An 18,465-nucleotide genomic window follows, 5' to 3' on the forward strand; every position below is an offset into this window, starting at 1 on the left:
AGGGCAGTTAAAAACATTACTGACAAATTACAGACTAAATGTTTTATTTTTTAAAGAACATTTAAAAAAAAATGAAACGGACACAAAATAAAAAAAACATAGCAAAAATGTATATCTGTCCTGTCCTCTGTTTGTAGGTGGAGCTTATTAAAATAGAATTTCTGCATAAGTTGAACAATCGGCACACTAGTATTATAGTTATTATTAGTCCTGTATAAGTGGGTTTTGTGTTTTCTAACTGCCATCTAAAGAAATTCCAAATGTCTAAATATGAATAAAATGGACCTTACAAAGAATTTTATAAATAAATAAATAAATAAATAAAAACCCTAGTTTTAAAAAGGAGGCCTTTTCAGGTGAATAACAATATTGTAACTTTGCAGTTTTCCAGCCTTGTTGTAATAAAGACAATAAAAGAGGGTCTTCTTTATAAGCATTCAGTTTGGAAAATGAACACAAAATATTGATTTGGTTTATTTGTTAGTTATTTAGCAGCGCCATCATAATTTATTAGAGATAGTTTTCTCTATGTTACAGTTCTTGTTTTTATTATTATTATTATTCCTATTTTGTTTTCGTTCAGCGGCGGAACCACTTGCCCGGTCTCCCCTACTCGGCCGCTCTGATTGTTCTGTTTCTGTGCGCTCACAAACCGCCAGGCTGCTGCTGCCCAGGTGCCGTTCAGCAGGAGGATTTGAACCTAAAACCTGCTGTCTGTCTCCCTGGTGAGCTCCTCCTGGTTTCTTCCAGAAGATTTTTTTTCTTTCTCACGCACTTTAAGAAGCTTTTTCTCCCCTTTGAATTCGTTCTCTGTTGGACTTTGCTCGAACGCCAAAGAAAATGTCAACTGTCAGCTCGAACCAGCTCAAGACCCGGGAGCCGAACCGAACCGTATCGGGTTCTGATCAGCAGGAGGCCGGAATCCTTCAGCCGCAGACTGTCTTTGTCATCCTGGACTCGGCTGAAACACTAAATCTGGTCCGGTGAGTCGTAAAGTTCCGACGGTCGCCGTTATTTCCGCCATGACATGACAAGAGCCTTCGCACCAAACTTCGCCTAAAATAGACATTTTAGTCTTTAAGGTTTAATTACCAGTGCTTAGACGGAGCCCACCGGATTAAATTCCACGCATTTTTATCGGTAGTTTCTCTTGAAGAAATCGGCTGGGGTTTGACCCGTGAAGGGGGTTTGTCTGAACGTAACGGCGCCTAAATGAGGAAAGATGTGTTGATAATTAAACACCGCGCGCACTTTGTTATGAACGACGATAATCTTGCAGATTAGAATTTTAATGGTTTGATTGATTACTTGTCTAATCTCATGTGAAGATCATAAAGTGAAAGAATTCAACAGCTGGCAGTTATTTTTACACCTTAATGTCTGTGTTTGTGCTCTGGACTTTTTTAAATAAATATTTTCTATTTTTGCTGATGTGAAAGTGGACTTTCACTTTTTTGTTAATCATAAATGTGATTACTTAAAGTCAGAGGCGCATCTTGTCAAGAAGCGTGGGTCCCCCAGGCCAACAGGGGGCCCCCAAGGGCTACTACAGCCACAGGGGGTGCCCTACGTCAGGGAACTTAATAACTGACACGTTTTGTTAAACTAATAGTATTTTTATGTTATTAATGGAGCATTGAACAGTTGAACCACTCATTGAACCACTCATCGGAATGCCCAGGGTGTTCTGCGCAAAATTCCGCCTGAAAAGGTGGTGGGCGGATGTGTAACGGAAGCCAGCAGGTGTCACTGTGCATATGTAGTTAGTAAACCTCACTCCCAACAGCTCAAAAGGATTCTCTGGTCAAAGGCCAGAGCCCTGGATTTTAGCCTTCTGGTTAGAGTTTGACCTCCATGCTGAGGGTTGTGAGTTCGTGTCCCGAGGGGAGTGAATGGGTGGAGTCATAACAACACAACTCAGAGTACAGCCGCTACAGATGCACGAGCGTGCGGCCTGTATGACATTGGTTGGAACACCCACTCCTCCATATGTTTCAGTAAAATGTCTGATTTCATCGTAAATAAGTCACAGTTTAGTGCCAGAGCCATTCCACTTTGTGCACAAATTCTCATATTGATGTCTGTGTTATGCAACTACTCCTGATTTAAAAATAAATAAATCATTGTGTGCAAGTGTAAAATCATTAATTAATTAAAAAAAATGTTTTAAAAAGACCAGCACACACTGATGATGTCATCACAGGTAAGACATGGAAGTGATGCGAAAAACTTGTTTTTTGCTTTATACGATGAGTTTGGGTCAAGAAAAGTATTTGTTAGGAAAAGTATTTGTTTTTTATTAAGGCTGATCAACCTTAATTAAAAACTTGGGTGGGCAGAGGCTTGGGGTCCTTGTGACAGACTGGCGCCCTGTCCAGGGTGTGCCCCGCCTCACACCCTATGACTGCTGTGATGTCAAACCCCCCCCCCCCCCCCCCCCCGTTGCGCACAGGTCCGGTGCATTCGGTTGACCCAGGGGTGTTGTCGACACCCTGTGTGACCTGGGTGGGATGAATGAGGCCCACACACGCCCCACCTTACCGTCTACAATCAGACTTGGAGCTCACGGGTTAACCTCTTGGTTTGGTGTCTTGTTGAAGCAGATTTTGAGCATGCTGCAGTGATTTTCGTAATGGTGTGTTTTTAATATGAGTATTAAAATATAAGACAATGCTAAAACACCCTTGGCTGTATGAGCATTGTGTTCTTTATATTTTGCAGTTGGGTGATTCTCATGAAGGTGGTACAACTCATAGCAAAAATCAGAAACCATTACACACATGATGTTTTTCCACGTTTATATTAAATATGATCTAATTTCACTATTAAATTTGAATTTATAATCCACATGCACATTTTTGAGGTATTTTTAGACATTTTTAGAGACACTGGGAGGAAAAAATGTCATTACCGTAACATATATTTCATTAGAAATATGACACAGCAAAATTATATTTTTTTTACTTTTTTTGATGGCAAACACATAAATATTCTTAAAGGTAGTAAGTATCACCCGCATTTTTTATTATTAACACATACAAACATTTTTATGTAAACAATTACTTCATCACCATAACATTTCATCAGTTTTTCATATTAATTTTCATATTGATTTTGTTTTAAAGGACTGCACTGAAAAATCAAAATTCTAATTATTTTTTTTCTGTACCTGGCCCAGATCTCTGGTACCATACTGGAGTACCTGGCACAGAATGTTGCAGGCAGTGGTTCAGAAATGATTTCTATGATGTCTTCCATATATCATCACATCTTTTCGCTAGGGAATTGTACAGAGGGGAAGTAGAAATCTGTCACCTACACAGCTCATGGTATCGACTTTATACTGACCGCTGACAATCTGAAGAAAAAAGCAAAATAATGAACATCAACAGCACTAAGTGTAAGATGCTGTCCAGCATACTTTTGTTAAGAATTATGAAGTGGTCATGACCTTGACCTTTGGCATCACATCCCTGTATGAACCTGCATCTGAACTTACAAAATAATATTTCCAGGATATTTAATATTTTGACCTCCCTACTATGTTTTCTGCTCTATGAGAGGTCTTGAACATGCCTGTGTTATAGTGCCAGGATAGAGCTCTCCATCATAGTCTACAAGGACCCATGTTCCATCCTTGATGGTCTCTTCAGACTGTCCTGTATCATTGTGAGTGAAGACAAACTCCTTGTGGGAGAAGTAGTCACAAGAGTGACTACAGAAGCAAATTTGACCCTCCTGGGCTCTTGCAACAAGCTGTGGAGAAATAAGTTTTTAGTTTGATTGCAGAAACATGAAGATAGATTACCTTATCTTATATTGTAATTTGCACTCAAATAAATAATACAAATAGAAAATGTCAAAAAGAAAGAAGCAAAAGGAGAGGGACAGGGGATGTATGAATGTTGATGGCACTTACATCAACTGATTCACCTTAGGGTGCGGTTTCATTCATAATTCTTTGGAGGGTTTTTTTTTTCTTTTCATTACATCTGTTTGAATTCCCTCTTCATTTTTGTCTTTCTGTAGCTGTCTGGATGTCAGCTCTGCTGCTGCCTTTAGCAATCATCTTTCTTTTTGCTTTTGGTATCTGTTAAAGTAGACCTGCATTGAAATAAATGTGGTCAGATTTCAGAAAGAAATAGCTGATATGTATTTATAAGACCCTTGTGAATGCAGTAAAGTAAATCTGTAAGCCCAAATTTGTAATTCAGCGGAGAAATCTTCGTTTAAAAATGACAAATTTGCATCTAAAATTTAGCCCTCTGTGAAAACAGTTTGTACAGCCGTATCATTTCCATGACGTCGGGGACAAGATGACGCGCTCCCGCCTTCAGTCCGATCCCGCATTGAAATTGATTTTATCTGTTAGTAATGTTACTTATACACGTCCTGGTTTCAACATCCAAAAGTAAGCTGCAATGAATGTGAGATACAGATCTGTGTGCTCAGAGCAGCAACGACATCGACAGCGGGCGCCGTTCTTCCTCTCCCGCTCTCTGCCTCCGCTGCGCTTATTAAGTCTGCGGGCTCTTTAACGAGCTCGTTAACCGCCGACGCGGGCCACTCACACCGCCCCTGTCTGCTTTGCAGACGGTGTTGTGCCAGATTCAGCGCACAACACCGGCATCACCTCTCTGTCTACTGAATGGAGCTGCAGCACACTTGGCACAAGTCCTGAGATTACGCTCGCTGTTTTAATGCGAAGCGGCCGGTACACCTGTTGCTGCAAGGACAGACTTCTTGCGGCAAAATCCACAGCACCGCACGTCTTGGCAATCAGAGCCCCAGAGCTCCATGGACGCTGAGAGAGGTTTATATATTTTTAATGACTGGGATTCTTTGCGGGTCTCGCCTCCATATCCCGCGATGGTACCGGAGGCGACAGTAGATTTTCATTGCGACACCACTCAATCAAACGGGCGTATGAAAAAGACCCCCAAAATAATTTTCAGGCAAAAATAAAAATAAATGTATACTCACCAAACGTACCGCAAGACAATATTAAGTTTTAAAAAACCGTCGATCCTTCCGTATAAGACAAAAGGTAAGCAATGCAAACTGACGTAAATCCACTAATTACAATTGGTGCAATGCATGCTGGGAGAGGGTCTTGTCCGTGACGTCTCAGCAGCGTCCATGATTTCTCCGTTGAATGACAGATCTGGGCTTGCAGATTTACTTTACTACATTCAGAAGGATCTCATGTGTAAATGTAAGTCATTTTTTGTTCAAAAAATCTGGCTGCATTTTTTTCAATGCAGGTCTCCTTTAAGATAAATTATCAGTATTGAATACTACAATGAAAGTGACAGCTCGTGAAACAGGCTCTCTTTCAACCTTCAACATCTATTTTACTGGAACAGGCCTACTACAGCAATGATTGTGTGTGTGTATGTGTGTTTATTTACATATTTACCGCACAAAATTTCAGATTCATAGGGCAGCCATTTTGTTTTTAAAGTTCACCATTTTTAAAACATCATAAATGTGAAGTTGTCTGTGTACTCATTCCATCAACTATATCTGCTGTGTGTTTGTCCAGCTTTGTGTGTGTGTGTGTATATATATATACATATGTGTGCACATTGTTGAGGGTTAGGAATTGTCACATACAAAATAATCTGCTCATCTCACCCCTTATTTAGGCCTACCTTTCCCTTTCCTTTCTCCTCCTGTAGAAGTTCTGGGTCGTTGTAAATCTTCTGTTTCTGCACCCTGCCTCTCAGTGCAGCTTTCTTAAGTTCCCTTCCCTGTGCTCTTCATATTAAGGAATATAAATGAGTGTTAATTATATATTTATGACAGTATGTAAAATACATTTGTTCTTTTATTAAAAAAGAAACTGTTCATACACATCACCGTAATATTAGCCTTCATTACCGCAACGGGCCTCTATATTATGTGGTAATGAAAGCTGTTCATTATGGTAATGAATGACATTTCGCTAAAGTAACATAAAATGGCAGAAGCCATGATGACTTGGGTAAAACATTTTTACTAACAGTTGGGCTCCTTAATACCTTCTTTACAGTAAAGTGTCATATTAATGACTTTTCAAAAACTTTAAGTCTTACACATTATGGTAATGTACACCTATGGTGTGGAAATAGGGATCTGTAAGGATGAACTACATCATTAACAACATCAAAATATGACAAACAATCTTACCTTGTAGCCATCTTTTGTCTTCTCTTCCTTGTGGTGCATTATGAGTCAAAAAATCTTTATTTAAAACAACGCTGTGATTAGGACAGGATCATGAATACAGTGCAACGGTAATGAAAACTCTGTTTTCCTTAAATATTTTTTTGTACAATGTTGGAAGCCATTATGTCTGATTATATTCTGTTAAACTATATAATTTTACACATTTTTATATTTATTTCCAGAAATTTTATGAAATATTAATTATATGAAACTGATGGGAAACCATCAAATTTTTCTTCGGCTGCATTACGGTGATGAAGTTTTGACTTAAAAATCTTTTTAAAAATATAGAAAATATTATTTGGGTACCAAATAGTGAACTGTCCCACATAACAGACATAGTGTACTTTCAAATATAAGTGAATTATTTTAGGTTTTCATGATTATATCACTAAAATCTTCATAGACATAGCTTAGGTTGGCTTCATGAGAATCACCCAGTTGTTTAATTATTAAGATTTTATTGTCTTACGTACAGTTTGTACATGTTCAATAAAGCCCCTCTAGCATTCAATCAATCAAAAACAATATTTATGTTTTAAGAGTGCAAGTTGTGCAAATCAAGGAATATTTGTGGATCATCCTTGCATTTAATATCTGCATTTGCAGGTATTAATGAGACAAGTTTTGAGTTAGCGGATGTTTAATTTGCACGCTAACATCTGTAAAATGTCTTGTAAATAGGTTCAGAGGTGTTATTAGGTTCCAAAAACAGCATTTTCAGTTTTAGAAGTGTTTATTTCTTGCTAGCTTTTACATAATATATGAGAAACATGTATATAAACACACCAAACAACGCAATTTTGGAGAGAGCAGCCACTGATGTCACGGTGCAGCTCTACTCTGATTGGCTGTCACGCCTGCCACTCAAAAAATAAACTGAACAGATTGAAACAGAATGTGACTTTTTAAAACTCTTAAAATAGGTCAATGTTAGCCATCTTTGAAATGTCCAAGGTCTGTGTCCCAAGAATGTTCCCTGTGAATTTGAAGACTGTGGCAGTAACAGGACTGGACTTATGCTGAGCACAGACAGATGGACGCAAAGCCTTCGCAGTATGCGATGGTCATATTTGATGGTTTTAGGTAAAATTATTACTGTCTTATTTCCTCACTAATTGTAGATTAACCTCACCTAAAGTCATCAAGCTACCGATAGCTGCTAAAAGTGCTAACCATTGCTAACCTTGCTAACATATCAAATTAAATAACCCAACTTGATGTAGATATTGAAGCACAGACATCTGAAATGATACGCTAGGACAATTTAACCGCACAGCAAGTCATATTATTACAGTTATATGTAATAAAACACTCAGTTTCCCACAACAGCTAGCAGCCACAGCTAACAGGGCTGTGCTAGCAGAACGACTAGCGCAAACTAATGATGACATTATACACAAGCAGAATGGCGGGGGGCGGGGGGGGGAACTTTGTGAAAACTTTATTTTAACACTGTGATGTGTGAAGGGCTCGCTAAATTTATTTTTATTTTTATGCAGCTTTAATGGGGGGTGCTTAGGGGCTGTTCCCACTATCATAGGGGAGTTGCTGCTGCTCTTGTTGATTATGGGATTCAGTGATGATGACATTTAATGATGATGATGAGAGTTGATGACAGCGATGGGATTCATGATGATGAGATTTAATGAGGAACATGATGATGATGATTAGATTCGATGATGATGATGGAATTCAATGATGATGGTGACAATGATGATAACATTCAGTGATGGTGATGAGATTTGATGATGATGATGAGGAAGATGATGAAATTCGATGATGATGATGGAATTCAGTGATGATGATGGTGACAATGATGATGACATTCAGTGATGGTGATGAGATTTGATGATGATGATGAGATTCGATGATGATGATGATGATGATGATGAGGAAGATGATGATGAGATTCAATGATGATGATGATGAAGATGGGATCGGGTCTTGTTGGTGGCATCCAGGTTGTGGGTCCACTGCAACGTGCTGGGTTTTGAAAACTCTATCTGATTTGATGTGATGCTTAAATCCCGATATAACTCAATTTTAAATTTCAAATATTTTAAATGGAGTTTGGTGTGAAGGGCTCTCCCGGTGTTCAGGTTGCAGTAATGGGGACAAAATAAAAGCTGTCTGTTTGTATGAAGATCAGTCGTATTCTGATTTGTCGGGCAACTTGTTGTTGTCTTTGCTGTCTGACCTTTGACTGTTGATCCTCTGAGCCTCACGGTTCCCTGAGTCATACCAGATTATTGCACACAAACAAGGACTGCTTCTCCCACGGGAAAGACAGAGAGGACGACAGGCCCAGTCTCGTCCTGCATCCTCCCATCCAGTACTGACAAACGTGGACGGGCCAGGCCAGGTGTGGGTGGGCCAGGTGAGGTGTGGGCGGACCGGATGGAAACCAGAGGAGGAGGTTTTTTTGCTTCTTGAGGATGAGGAGAAGCAGAGTAATGAAATTCTTTGACATTTTCAGTGTAGTATAGTAACGAAGTAAAAAATACTTCACTACTGTACTTAAGTACATTTTGGGAGACTTTGTACTTTACTTGAGTTTTTTAAATTCAGCTTACTTTCACTTTTACTTCACTACATTTCCGACCTTAATTGCATACTTCTACTCTGATACATTTTCTATTCGCCATGCCGTTACTCGTTACAAAAAAACAAAAACACACACACACGAAAAAAGTTGTGTTTTCAACCAGAGACACCACTGATTACTAGTGACTGCAACGAAGTCAGGCCGATTTGTCATGAGGCATGTCCGGTAGGCTTTTTTGCAGTTGCGCACTTGGGGGATGTTTGTCAGGAAAATGATAATTTCTCTACATTGATTACAGACCTGCAGCAGGTCTGTAATCAACTTTGCTTTGCTTTGCTTTGAACCTTGAACCAATCGAAGCAGCGATTCGCAGGTCGAAGCAGTGCTTCGATCTACGATTCGTGGATTTTATTTCGCTTTATCCTAATTTTTTCTTGCTAAAACCCTGAAGAGCATATGTCTGTGAGTAATATTTAATATTTTTTATGTTAAACCGACCTGTTATGGTCTTCTGAAAAACAGTTGATAGATGTATTTTATAACTTAAAACGGGACCGATGGTAAAGCGTTAGCATGTCTATGGCTTTTTCAATGTTAAAGTTAGCATTAAGCTGTTCACATCAGCACGTTTGTGTTGATTTGTTTTCTGTATAATTAATGGCTCAGCGTTTGTTGTCGTAAAAGAGTCGTGAAAGTTTTTAAATTTATTTTTATTCATATATTATAGCAACAACAATAATAGTCTACATAATAGACAATAATAGTCAATAATAATAGACTAATAATGTTACAATACAAGTTTAGAGAAAGAGACAAAAAGAACCTAATGAAACAAAACACAACAGAAAAGATAAAACCATGTAACAATGAAAATAAATAAATACATATAGAAATAAATAACTTTCCTATGAACACCTAGTGAGTAGCCTACTGTCGTTTAGGTTTTGAAACCTTGTTTTTGAAGTGTTTTTGTGTGATGTGCACAATTTTCAGTATTTTGACTAATACTACCAGTCATTTACAAGCCTAGATAAACTTTTATTTAAAAAAATCAGTCCGTTTTTGATTATTAACATTTACTTGTACTTTTACTTTCAATACTTGAGTACATTTAGTTGTACATTACTTGTCATACTTAAGTACAATAAATATTAGATACTTTAAGACTTTTACTTGAGTAGCATTTCAATCAGTGACTTGAACTACCAAAGTCATTTTTTTAATGGGTATCTGTACTTTTACTTATGAAAGTGTGATTTTCCAGTACTTTATACAACACTGGACATTTTCTACTTATAAATTGTTTTTAAATGTCCAAACTGAAATTCTCCCCCAGTTTTAGAAACTACAATCAGATTTTGATGTTTATTCAGACTGTCACATTTAACTGATGCATTAAACAGTAGTTTGCTTGATGCAGAGCGGTGCCGCGTTGTCTCGTCAAACCGTTTCCAGATGATCTGTAACCAGCCGGTCCATCTGGAAGGCAGCCCTGTTCCATTCCCAAATGTTCTTGTCCCTGCTCCACAATCATATCTTATTTTTACCTCTTCAGTAACTCAACAGGAGGAGATAAAAGGAGGTGAATTGGAAGAATAAGGTGTGACCTGAGAAAGAAGGTAAAGAAGAGGAGAAGTGTGTGGCAAGGAAAGGAGTCATGTTCAGGGAAGGAGGTAAGGAAGGATGTGAAATATTTGTCACAGAGGAGAAAAAGATGGATAAGAAGAAAGAAGGTGAAGGTGAGGAGGTGGACTCAGACGTGAAGAAAGGAAACGAGCTGAGGTCATTGGACGCGTTCCTTAAACTCCACATGTGGATGTGGATTAAGAGGAAAGTGACTCAGCAAAAACACTTGCTCACACTAGCTTGTGCAGATTTATTCAGACTTTAGCTGCACAGGAACCTGAAGAAGAAACACTTGGTGACCCGGAGGGAACCCGAATGTTTGTCTGTGAAATGAGACATGGACAGCGTGCGTGTGTCAGCATAGTTTTGTGATTCTGTGCTGAGATGACTCAGCACAGAACACGCTGGAACCAGAAGACCTTCACTTGGGAAAATGGGTGAAGGTTAGCAACGACTCTGACACCTGTCACTCAAGACAGACATGTCATCACGCTGTTAATGTTTCCAGAACGGATCGTTTATCACAACTTCGGATGACGAAAGTGAAATTATTCAGCAGTGATGTTAAAAATGACCATCCGAGGTTTTCACAGAGCTAAACACTGACATCTAGTGGTCAAACGATGGAAGAGCAGTTACTGGTCAAATAGTTCCTTCCAGAAAATGTTATTGGCAACTCTTGCAGGGTACAGTGCTGCCCCCATCTGGAAAAAATAAGATTCCACTTAATTGATTCATTGCTTGTTTTGCTGTATCGACAGGAACTCCTTAGTTTAAGTCATTAGAGTTTACTGCATTAGTTTGCCTTGTCAGGGTTTACCTCGTTAGAGTTTACCTCATTGGTTTGCCTTGTTAGGGCTTGGCTCCATCTCGGGACAAACTGTCTTTTTTAAAGGGGAACTAAGTAACTTTTTGACCTTAATTTTATAGTTTGGAAGTAATTCTGATGGTTAAATGGCTTGTTTTCGGGAGAATGGGGTTCTCTCTCCCCCACCAAGTGTCTCATAGCTTTACGGCACTACAACAACAACACATGCACGCTCCCCTGTTGTGAGCTAGCAGCTATAAGAACAAGAAAACAAAATCTTCATTTCTTACATGTTCATAATCATGACAGAGCTGGCGGCAAAAAACACGCTGTCGGAGGAAGAGAAAAAGAGCGTGACAGATCAAGGGGTCACATGCGGATCAACCTTTCTTGGAATAGCAGAGCGGAAAGATAAAGAAGTGTGAAAAACTGATGCAGACCTGATGTTCCTGCTGCTGGAGGAAGATTGGAAGCCGAGTTCACTGTTAAAACATGATGTCATATTATCTCACTTTTCCTGCATGAGAGAGAGAGAGAGAGAGAGATCTGCATCTGCCTGAGCTCAGTTCTGTCCTCTGTGTATTTCTGTGGATTGTCCCTTTCTTGTCATGGTTCCACGGACTATGTAAAAACAACTGCACATGGAGAGCAGGAAGGGGGCAGCAGTGAGTTTTTAGCAAAAGTTTTGTGACATATGTACACCTGAGCTGTAGGGAGCGCTCCATAGAGAAATTACTTAGTTGTCGTTCAATCATCCTCAAGTTATTTTGACTCCTAGGCACACTTGGGGAGTTTGCAGCTGGACGTATCCGTGACGTCCACCTACCACAGTCAGGTGAAAAGTGTGCGTGTTCACTAGGGGTCACCCGATATGGATTTTTAATGGCTGATACAGATTATCGGCATGGTTTGGAAGCCGATACCAATATTTCTGGATGATATTTGCCTGCATTAAAAGGTGTCAAAATTTAGTATAACAGACACACAAGTATGTATCACTAATAAATAAGATGTCAAGTAAGCTGACTGTTCTAAGTAAATAAAGATTCATGTAAATATCGATGTATTTTGTTTTTGGTGTCATATGTCCAGAGAAATGAAGTCATGAAAATGTTAAATGAGGCTAATTTCACCTGCTGCTGATAAACACTCAGAAACCTCAGTCTGTGAGGAATATGACCTTTGGTGACATCATCTTAGGCCACACCCCTAAAATGAATTGGGGGGAAACGTCAGTTTTTGTGGAGTTTGATGGTGAACATGTCAGAATGATTAAAATGTGTATTTTTGCAAGGCTGGAGTCACATGACTAGTGTTGTGTTTTAGGTGGACAGATTTTCCAAAGATAATATTTTGAGGAGGAAAGTGAGCGTTTTTTTTTTTGTATGTTTGGTTTTTTTTTATGAGTCGCTCTGGGACAAAGCAGAAGTGAATCTGACCACAGTGTGAGAACAGTCTTCAAAAAACAGATCTAACCACAGATTTTATCTGTTCCCTTTGTGAACTCTAACGTGCGTTTCCTCTGCTGAAAGTGCGGAATCTGCTGTGTTTGTGGTTGTGCCGTGACGTCATGTGGTGCTAAGCTAAAATGCTACATGCAGTGGAGCAGATAACTGTAACAACTGTTCATTTCTGGAAAGAAGCACCAAAATTGGCACACATCAGACAATACGCTTGAAAAAAACTTGAATTTTCAATAGGCAGCCAGGTCAGGGGTCAACTGATGAATTATATAGGAGTCAAAATTAAAAGATACTCCAATCATATTGAAAACTATACCACATTATTTGTCTGATCTCAAAGATTCCAAAAAGGTATAGTTTGGACTATCTATGACTGAATTCTATGGAGTTATGGGGTAAATACAGCAAGAATGGTGAATGGTCAATTTCAGTTTCTACAGGGGTCAAACTTACAGTTGCTCTAATTTTGGTAAAAAAGTGATGCAAATTATTGGTTGAGTTAATCGGGTTTTAAAAAGGACTAGTTTGCACCACGTGTCATGTTTAGTTATCACGTTACAGGGTAACATATTGTCACGTCATAGAATCCAAAGGACCTTGACCTTGTTTGACCTTTACATTGGAGACCAAACATTCAACACAGACAAACTATTCCATTTATTAATCCTATTAGCTCAACCAATAATTTCTCTTCATCTCCTGCCCCCCCCCACCGTTTAGCTCAAAGTCAGGATCAGTGACTCTCTTCTCCTCCTGGATCTTTTCAGACACACAAAGCCTTTAATCTGTAAAATAAACCATTATCTTTTTTAATGTAACAGCAGCGACATACACAGGAGGAGCTCTGGATTATTTAATGAAGGATTTGGGTAAATATTTTTTTCTGTGACTCTGAACTGAAACCCGACACAGTTTAATGCAGCGGCAGGCAGATGTTACTTTCAGCTGTGCAACAGAGAGGCGCTCTCGCTCTGCTGCAGCGCACAGCGTGGAACACAAAGTTGGTGAATGGTGATCTTTTTTTAAAATGAACTCATAAAGTCGGATCTTGGTGGCCAGTGAGTCGCTACATCCAGTGCTGAAACAAATAAAGGTCCTGTTGACTGCGATAAATGGCCGATACTGATATCCGCAAAAAATGCTAAAAATCAGACTGGCCGATAATCAACCTGGTGATAAGCGGTTGGCCCCTAGTGCTCACAGAGGTCCTCTCAACAGTACATCCCATAAAATTTAATCCAGATTCAAATCTCTGCTTGTCTGTCTCTCAGGGTGGAGTCTGGTATCGTCGCTGACATTGAGGTTGACAGTTTGCTGCCATCAGAGTGTGACACCTTCTACGAGATCAAGAGTCAGCCAATCAGTATCAGGTAACATGCTCACATTGCCCTAACCTCTGGCACACAAGATAACCAAAGACAAACTTTGTGACAGTCCTCAGGTGACGTAAATGACCAATGGCTGCACTTCTGTCAGTCACATGACGCTGTTCGCTCAGTCAGGTCTGTTTTGATTCTGGTACCTACGAGACCCAAAATCTGGGCTTCACTCTTCCTCAGATTTGTCTGTCATATTGTTAACATGCAGAAGTTTTTATGGAGTTCCTGATTCAGAGTTGCACGCGCTGCTGCTCGAGAATTTTTTTCCTGGAACTGTCGCTGAAGACGGTGGAAGCTCCAGGATCTTGTTCTAAACCCTGTGTTGATTTCAGATCTTCCAGATCTGCCCAGAAAAAATGTGAAGAATTTGGACAAATCTTTAGAAGTTAATGATCTGATAGCAGGTATCGATTCTGCTGCAGAGTCGTCACTGAAAGGTGGGAGTCGGCTTCCATCCGTCTCTGCCCGTAATGTCCTCAAATAATAAGGCATACAGGTGCAGGACCTGCAACCTGGACCCAGTGCCGGCTGGACTCATGGTCTCAGATAAGTCATGGCAGTAAGAAACATCTACAGACAGGACTTTGTGCAGCTCGGTGAAGACTGCTGTTGACAGAGAGGTGATGAGTAGCTACAGATGTCGACGCTCGTCGGTTTGTCCGGGGAAGGTAGAACATCTGGGACCACAGAATCTGAAAGATGCACATTTCTTGTTTAAAGTGGTCAAAGAAAACGGGAAACACGGAATAGTGATGTCTTATAGCCAAAAGCTTCACCAAAAGCTTCCTGACTTGAAGCCTCATTTAACTGCTTCTGAGCAGTGGTGGACACAGTTCTGCTAATCCGCTAACCGCTAATTATTGAAGATAATGTTTTCATTATCGGATTAGCTTTTCAGATAACTTTGAAAACCATCATCAGACCAATTATCTTCCGATAAGTTTTGGTCCAATAATTTTTAGTCCGCTAACATTTTGCAGACGTGGCTTTTTGTAGTAGATGCACAGTTCTATCCTCTACAAACAGAGAAGAGCTGGTTCTAGAATAAACCTCTCTATCCTCTGCAGGCAAAGGAGAACTGGTCATAGAAAAGAAAAAAGCTAATTTCTCTTTCTTTTGTGCGACTGACATCATTATTCAAGCATTCAAACGGCTATTCCTATCGCCACACAATTCCAACCACACGAGAAAGTTTTTTGACAGTTCTTGTTATTGAAAGAAACTTTGTCTTCCTAACCCGATAGAGTTGTGATGTCATCACGGGTGCGCTAGGGTGCATCAAATTTGAATATTTCAAAATATCAATTTGGCTGGCATTGCATTTTGTTCCAGTTAACATAAAATGACTTTTGTAAAGTTTTGAGGAATTCCATTGAGATTTAGGGGTGCCACCTAACACATGAACTTTTGTGAAATTTCGAAAAATATGCAATTTTTAGACTAATTGCCAAAAGGTTGACCTGGAAATGTTGAGTACAGTGAACTTTTATACAGTAATATGTTCTATAGGGTTATCAAAGTAAAAGTTGCTTGTTTGCCGTTTGGCAACTTGGGCATTTCTCAGAATTCAACTTTCAAGATTCTCCATTCATTTGTCCTGTAGACAAAATGAATGGAGGTCAATGGGACATGTTCACATGGCCTTACCCTGAGTTTTGTGCAGCAGTGGTGGATGTCGGACACACATATAAAATTGAATTGACTTTATTGTTAAACACAAGGGATGATACTGACACACTGAAAAGAACAAACCTTTTCTAGTGGCTAACTCACTGGCAACTAACAGGGCCTAACGGTAAGAGCTGACACTAAACTTTAAACTTAAATGCTCAGTCTGTGCCAGAGTCCGCTCCACTGACATCACCAGGGAGAAAGAGAAAGGAAATGGAACTTGAACTCTGAACCTAACCAGTGTGTCTCCCCCAGATATGTCTCCCCACCCACCACCCCAGAGTAACCGTCCTATTCAGGGATTACCTTGGGTTTACAGCGGCGATGGTTTGGCTGTTGGCTGTGGTCATGTTCATCTGCCTGCAGCACATTCTGCAGGTGCTGCTCCTTCCTGGCCACCGCGACGCACAGTCATTGACCACGTTCATTGCACATACATTGACCTCACTTTTTTTTAACGCAGCATTACTTCACATCAAGAGACATAAATTCTGGCTGGTGGTTGGCAAGTGCCAAAGCACTGCTCAGAGATGTGCATGGGGAGATCAGTAGGCTTGTGCGCCAACATTGCACTGGCAAGTGCACACTTGTTGTCCTTGGGCACCTTGCTGCTGAAGAGAGCCAGGGTAGCCTCTCACCTGTCAGGTACCAGCAATGCCTCTCCAGTGCCTTCATCGCTGATGCTGCAATGCCCTCATCTACAGCCTTGAACGCCTGCAGGTGGTGGTAGAGTGTCAGGTCATTTCAGGCAGCATCTACAGCTTTCGCAGGTCAACCACCACTTTGCATAGATGTGTGTAATGAAAATGGAAAATGCCCAAATCTTCGGCACCTGCTGCTGTGTGGTGATTGTGCCCTGGGTAAACAATGCGATATGCTGCTCCATCAAAGCCAGCTTGAGAGTATAGAGCAGCTTGGCCATCCATCGTGCCTTGTGAACGCTCCCAGTCGTTGGAAGGTCACTGCAGTCTGCTGTTCACCATCTGCATCCAGAAACACAAGGCACAGCTGCACAAACTCACGGTAGTCACCTCGCTTGTGGTCAGTCACTTCTTTTGCGCACCTGACAAGTTCAGCACGTAACTTGCCTAGGAGTGGTTGCTCGGTGTTGCCAGGAATGTAGTGGGACCATTGGCTGCTAGATTCTTGTGGTAACAGGTTCCATTTCTCTCTCAGACGTGTGAACAAGGTAACCTCTGGCGAGTATGGACCGTGGAGTCACCACCTTAAGGTCTGTGAAAACCTGGTTCAGGAGGTCCTCACCAATGTAGTACCGACACCCAGACCAAAGCAGTGGTCGACCCAGTGAGAGCTGTATGGCAATGCAGGCTGCTGTGAGATGGCCGGTGTTTGACACAGTGGTGTCAAATGCCATGTTGACAACCTGGTCAGCACAGCACCAGTCCTGCAGCAACTTGCATGTCAACTGGGCATTGATCACTCCACATGCCTCATTGGTCTGCTTCTTATACGCTGGGACACCAAGAAATTTCAGCTGCTCTGCATCTCCAACCACCACTGTAAGACGCCCCTTCAACTGGTGCACATTGCTGAGCATCGGTGTTAACTTGCTGTCCCAGTGTAGGGTGCACAATGGAGGTGGTGTCCAGTATCGCCCCTTGTGTTTAACAATAAAGTCAATTAAATTTTATGTATGTGTCCGACATCCATCACTGCTGCACAAAACTCAGGGTAAGGCCATGTGAACATGTCCCATTGACCTCCATTCATTTTGTCTATAGGACAAATGAATGGAGAATCTTGAAAGTTGAATTCTGAGAAATGCCCAAGTTGCCCAAAGGGCAAACAAACAACTTTTACTTTGATAACCCTATTGAACATGTTGCTGTATAAAAGTTCACTGTATTCAACATTTCCAGGTCAACCATTTGTCAATTAGACTAAAAATTGCACATTTTTGCAATTTCACAAAAGTCCATGTGTTGGGTGGCACCCCTAAATCTCAATGGAATTCCTCAAAACTTTGCAAAAGTCATTTTTATGTTAATTAGAACAAATTGCAATGCCAGCCAAATTAATATTTTGAAATTTACCATTCAAATTTGATGCACCCTAGCGTGCGCTTAGGCGCTGTCTCGCGGGATCTTGAAAATTTCTTTCTTTTTTTTATACAAATGAAAAAAAGACATATTTTACAAAAGCACATTTATTTGTAAACACCAACACATGTTACATTGATTCAGTTTTGTTGTTTTTTACTTGGAATGAATGAATCAACCAATCAGTATGAGCGGAGGCTTAGTTTACCCATAATCCTCTTTGGGCATCTGTGTTAATATTCATATCTTCAGAATTAGTGCATTATTTTAAAATTAACAGATATGTGTTATATATCACTTTGTACATTTTAAGAGTTTACATTAATGTAGTTATTCTATCTGGAATATAGGGATGTGAATCGTACAACAACTCACGATTCAATTCGATTCTGATTCTTGGGGTGACTATTCGATTCAGAATCGATTTTTGATTCAAAGAGCTCTGAGAAATAGTTGTATTACTTAAAAAATGTTTATGTTTAAGAAAATGCAGCTTTACAAGGTTAATCAAGTGATTCTAGATGTAAATTTACTTATCTGCTTTGCTCGTTCGGAGTTGGCTGGCAGTTTAGCGAAGTGCTGGTCAGTAGTTGGCAAAGACCGCTGCTCCCCTCTTTTAGCTCCGGGTGATGGCGTAGCATGTTGGCTTGCGAATTTGAAGTGTTTCCGAAGTACTTGACTTTCATTTTGCAGATTCTGC

The 18,465-nt window shown here is 40.2% G+C and overlaps 1 protein-coding gene across 22 annotated transcripts in view; it reads left to right on the top strand.

Moving 5' to 3' along the window:
* Positions 1 to 613: 613 nt before the first annotated feature.
* The window catches only part of tfe3a (transcription factor binding to IGHM enhancer 3a), a 55,990-nt gene continuing 38,138 nt past the window's right edge, over positions 614 to 18,465 (top strand). For all 22 annotated transcript variants that reach the window (XR_004561127.1, XR_004561137.1, XR_004561139.1 and 19 more), the window contains exons 1-2: positions 614 to 983; positions 13,927 to 14,025. Coding sequence is in view for 1 of the 22 variants with exons in the window: in XM_034171839.1 (XP_034027730.1) it covers positions 841 to 983; positions 13,927 to 14,025 (242 nt within the window). In the remaining 21 variants the exon portion in view is untranslated. The remainder of the gene's footprint in view (positions 984 to 13,926; positions 14,026 to 18,465) is intronic.

This window comes from Thalassophryne amazonica, chromosome 6, assembly GCF_902500255.1.
Source record: "Thalassophryne amazonica chromosome 6, fThaAma1.1, whole genome shotgun sequence".
In the NCBI taxonomy this organism is placed as follows: Eukaryota; Metazoa; Chordata; class Actinopteri; order Batrachoidiformes; family Batrachoididae; genus Thalassophryne; species Thalassophryne amazonica.